The sequence below is a fragment of the Gavialis gangeticus genome, unplaced genomic scaffold, assembly GCF_001723915.1.
Source record: "Gavialis gangeticus isolate Ggan-Ray unplaced genomic scaffold, GavGan_comp1, whole genome shotgun sequence".
NCBI lineage: Eukaryota > Metazoa > Chordata > Crocodylia > Gavialidae > Gavialis > Gavialis gangeticus.
Genome location: NW_017729011.1, coordinates 3,530,526 through 3,535,682, shown reverse-complemented (window position 1 = coordinate 3,535,682; position 5,157 = coordinate 3,530,526). Strand labels below are relative to the sequence as shown.

At 50.9% G+C, this 5,157-nt stretch overlaps 1 protein-coding gene across 1 annotated transcript in view; it reads left to right on the top strand.

Annotated features, from left to right (window-relative positions):
* The window catches only part of BSPRY (B-box and SPRY domain containing), a 37,453-nt gene that overhangs the window by 10,373 nt on the left and 21,923 nt on the right, over positions 1–5,157 (top strand). Inside the window, exons 2-3 of the mRNA XM_019510390.1 lie at positions 1,040–1,138; positions 2,710–2,940. Of these exons, the coding sequence (XP_019365935.1) occupies positions 1,100–1,138; positions 2,710–2,940 (270 nt within the window). The 5' untranslated portion in view covers positions 1,040–1,099. The remainder of the gene's footprint in view (positions 1–1,039; positions 1,139–2,709; positions 2,941–5,157) is intronic.

Below are 5,157 nucleotides of genomic sequence, written 5' to 3'. Positions count from 1 at the left end.
AGCCCGCCCGGCCGCCGCCGCCCCGCTTGAAATGCACGAATACAAAACAGCCTCCTCCACCAGCGGCAGAGAGCGGCACGGCCACGTGCCGGGGGCAGCCTTGCACCTCCGCCGGTGCACAGGACACGGGGAAGAGTGTCGGGCAGCCCTGGGAGTGTCACTGAGGCCACGCAGGTGCCAGAAGCCTCCTGAAGGGCAGGAGGCAGGTGGATCCACACCTCCAGACCCACCGAAGTGGTCCTGAGGACCCCGGGGATTGTCCTACTACAGGCACCAGGGGCTCTGTTGTGGCTGAGCTGTGCTGCAAGAGGAGGCGAGGGCAACTTTAAGAGCCCAAGCAGAAGCTGCCCAGTCCTGACTTAAGTTAGAGCAGTTGCAGGGCTGCTCCAGTTTCTGTCTGGCTGCAGCAACTCCCCAGGGGCTGTTCTGCAGCCAAGGGAAGCTGGCACTGGTCTGGTCTGGCCTGGCACTGCCAGCTCCCTCTTCTGGCGTATGTCTCTGACTGCGAGTAGGAGGCTGTTCTGGGGAACTTCTACCCCAGGGATATTTCCAGAGGCCATTTCCATCAGGCTTCTCCCCCCCATCACAGTGCCAGAGCAGTGCAGTGAGGAACCCAGCTATTCTGCATGTGGTGCTATCTTGCTGCCTTTCCTTTCTTCCCCGTGGTCTGCTGTGCAGATGATAGTGCTGGTAATCAGGGGCCCAGGATAGCCCTTTACAAGGACAGTTGTTATTGGACTAAAACACCAGCTTTTAGAGCCATTTCCAGCCTGTTCAGTGACCTTTTCCAGGAAAATGCTGACATTTGCTTAGAAGCAGTAAAGGGCCTGGGCTTTATTTTCTCCTTCCTCTGATAGTGTGCATTTGTGGCTGGGGGCAATGGAGCTGCAAGGCAGAAGCACACAGGGGAGGGACCTTTCTGGGTGCAGGGGACGTGTCTGGCTGGGACACCATCACCAGCTGAGAGCTTGTCAGCCCCAAAGAGCAAAGAATTCTCCCGAAGAGGCCAGGCCTTCAGCTCTGCGATTCTGTGTTTCAGAACAAAATCGTGGATCAGTGCGAGAAGCTGCAGCTGCAGAGTGCCACGATTACCAAGTACATGGCAGAGGTGCTGCCAGGGAAGAACCAAAGCACGCTGGTAATTGTCTTGTCTTTCCCGTGTTGGGTAGCATGGACTAGAGCTTGCTAGTGCAGCCTCCTTGCATCTCACTGGCTAAAGTCCCAAGGTCAGCAATATTGCTGCTGGCTGCAGAGGGTCCCTGAGGTGGCTTTACTCTGAGGTCACCATTTTGCTTTAGGCAGCTGATATAATGCCTGGCTTCCCACAGCAAGTAAACCCCAGCTATAGTCCATGGGTCAGCCTGATGCTGCCAATCCTCGCTATTGCTGGGCTGCACAGGAGCACTTCTGAGAGGTCAGTTCTTGAGAGATGCTGTCTTATATGGGCCTTAACATCATGCCCTCAGAGTGCCATTGAGTTGCACAGATGCCCGCTCTTCACCCCAGTGTCCCATCGACATTGGAGCTGGGCCCTGATCATGAACCTGCTCCTCTCCCTGCTCAGTTTGTGGGTGTTTCGCCAGCCTCTTCCCATGTACATGTTACTCTGCTTTGGCAGCATCAATGTAATTTTACACTAATTTCTAGGCCTATTTGCACTGCAGGTGCCATGTCATGGGATGTTAGCCTGACTGATAATTAGTTCAGCCCCATTTATGAAAAAAAAACTTTCCCTGGGTTAGCATAATGCCACTGAATTGGTTCAAGGAACCCAACTGCTTTGAGCTTCCTGCTGGCAAGGTCTTTACTTCCCTCATGTGGGGCAGTAGCAATAAAGGACTGGCCAGTTCTGTTTCCAGCAGCTCATGTCCTATTGCAATATTTGGGCTGCAAAGACTGCATGGGACATCAGTGCAGAGACATTTCCATTAGGCCAAATCCTGAGCAGTACAGGGTTTGCGGGACTCAGCAAGTAGCAAGTCTGGGGACCCAGTCCTTACTACTGCAGGTTAAATGGGGTTTTTTTGTGTGCGTGTTTAAGTGCTTTTTTCCTGAACCAAGCTCTGCTTATCAGCATGAGATCATCTCCCTAAGCAGCAAGTGGGATGAAACTTGCTTTATAGATGAAACTGAAGTCTGGGGCCTCTGCTCAGTGGCGAGTTGCCACATGGATTCTGCGCTGATAGATATCAGCGGGCACACTGGCGTGGTGGTGGTGTGTTCCACTTGGGATGAATCCAGTTGTACTCCGCCCTCTAGGTTTCCAAACCTGGAAACATGTTGGTGAGGCCACTCGAGGGTCTCTCCCTGTGGCCATTGTCAAAGCCTAAGCCTCGGGCCCGCTCAAGCGCAGCCAGTGGGGGTGACTCATGTTCATAACTCTGGATTTGGAACATGTGGGTGTGGGGGCAGGGCATGCTGTGGGCCACCCCAGCTAAGACATGTTGCCAACATGGTGTAAAGAAATGCATAGAAACACTATAGCTGGGAAGACTGGGAGGTTGGAAAATAGACCTGGTTCTGATTCTCACTCTTGCTGGATTGTATCAATATAATCACTCTGACTTAATCTGTATTTACTCTGTTAATGGGAGCAGAGTACACTGAGAGTTGGTGCTAGTAGTAGCTCAGCTGAGCATTTTTGGTGCTCTTAGTTGGGCTGAGGCAGGATTGCCTGACAGCTCTCTCTCCCCTGCCCTTGCTGTGCAGAGTGCAGCGAGCTGGGCCCGAGAAACAGTGATTCAGAGACTGATCTTCGTGAGAAATGTGTGTGAGAATGAAGAGCAGAGGCTGCTGGAGAAGGTACACGCAGAAGAGGAGAGGACTCACCAGAGCATCCTGACCCAGCGAGCACATTGGACTGAGTCCTTGCAGAAACTGGCCACACTCCGGACCTACCTGGTGGACATGATCACCAACCTGGATGACCGTGGCCTTGTGGTAAGGATGCCACAGTCTTGTACTGAGGGACTGGTTAGAAAGGCCTAGGCTGTTGCTTGGCTTCTCTTACTGTAGCCAGTGAGTGCTGAGTGTCACAATTTAGCTGCGAGTTGCACTTAGGATGAGGAGTTGGAGTTAGAGACGGACTGGGGTTTGCATGCCTGACTCTGCCAAGCTCCTTCAGCTGGTGGCTTCCAGTTACCCTGGTTGGAATCCCTGGAGAAATGTGGCTTTCCCTCTAAGAGCTAGGAGCAGGCAAGGGACGTTCCTGAAACGTGATCTCCCTGGGTTCTCCCTTGAGGTGATGGTAGAATATTTGAATAGCGCCCCAAGCTCAGGTACCCAGTGCTGGCTTGGAGCAATCCTAACTGCTGCATGGTGTCCTCCTTAGGTACCCTTCAACCTAGCAAGCAGATGATTCCTTCTAGACCAGCCAGGGTAGGCCTCAGCATCTGGGGTTAGTTGCACAAGAAGGCCCTTTAGATCAGTTGGATTACATTTTGGCTTTTCCGGTGCTCTGTTTACTACCTAAACAGCACAAACTTCAGGACATCTACCCTTTCTCTTGAGACATTGTCCAGCCATCTATCAGGTGAGGGCACTTCTGTCATGTAGCTTGAGTGCCCCTTTGCTCAGTTCCCTCCTATTATTTGCTACATCACGTTGAGCCATTCTAATAATTCTTTTCCCTTCAGATACTTGTGGCCAGTATATTTTCTGTCCTAGTTCTGTAGTGGTCTTATAGCATCCTTTAGCATGAGATCTGGACTTGCTGCCTTTAGCCCATGTAGCTGCCAATATGATTGGTCACAGAATTAGCCAGCACTGGGATTTGACTCTGTAACCTCCAACAATAGTAAATTCCACACCTTGGGTGCATCTACACATGCAGTTAGTGTGTTTGAATAACCTATGGTGTGGTTTGCCCCAGAGTTTATTGCTCCCAGGCACAGCGTTTACACGTGCGCCTGGGACAGCAGCATGTTGAGTTGGAGTGGTGTAACCCCAGCTGGCAAGGGACCTGGAGGCTCAGCCTGCCAGCCTGGAGCTGCTCTGCTGTAGTTCAGCCTGCTGCAGAGGGGCTGGCTGGGGCACAAGGGTGCTACAGTACAGGGATAACAGGTAGGCACCCATGCACTGTAGCACCCTTGTGCCCCAGCCACCCTCAGTCACTGTCTACATGTGCATTGCTGTGGAGTAAATAACTCCACTGTAGAATAGTACTTATGTTGGGCAGTACTATCCTATGACAGAGTTAATGAGTTTACTGCAGCCTAATAGCACTGCTCGTGTAGATGGTGATGTTTTACTATGGAGCTAATTAGGCAACTCCGCAGTAAGCATCTTGTGTAGATGCATACCTTAATTACATGCTGTACAAAGACTTAGGTTCTTATTTTACAGAGGAATGCAAGGTCCATAATATGAGAGAGAGAAGCTTTGGGTGATGGCAGTGTCACAGCTTGTTTGCAAACAGGAACTCATTAGATCTTTCATCTGTTCCCAGTCCTGGGTGCCTCAGCCAGACAAGATGGGAAGCTAGGACATGCTCTGTGTGGTGGCAGATTTATAGCAGTTACAATTTCTGGCACATCCTGAGTCAAACAATTGATGAAGGGCAGTAATGGTAGTGCTAATGCATTCAGCTTCCTATGGGTTTAAATGCAATGAGGGCTGTGTAGTTGCCAGTATGTTAAAAAATAGTTCTGCTAGTAAATTTGTATATAATTTTAGTTGTGCAGAGGGCACTGGGGTGCTTTGCAGAAGGTCACAGCCTCTGTAAATGGCTTGGCTAATTCTGTCCTACCAAAATTAATTTCCTTTTAGCCTTCTGTTGTGAAGAATGCTGTGGTGATGTCAGGCAGCAGGGCAATTATATCCCTTTATCTATAGCTTCCTGGCTATTACTATGAGTGTGGCTTGTTTTGGACCATGGGGAAGAAAGCATGGCTGGCAATTAGGCTGGGTGTGGGGTTTCATACTGTGGTGCCAAGGATATGTCTAGACTCCTGGAGGCTGGAGAAGCTCCTTGAGCACTGAAGTGTTTAGGGCCATTCTTGGGAGGGTCTCAGTTTTGGAGACTTTGTGCCCTAACTGAAGTCTCCCATGCCAGACAAGCCTGCTATAGTTACAAAAGCAGCACTGTGCTTCCACTACTGTCACTGGCGCTCATATGCAGCAGCATCTTGTCACCAGTAGGCCATGGGGTGGCAGCCC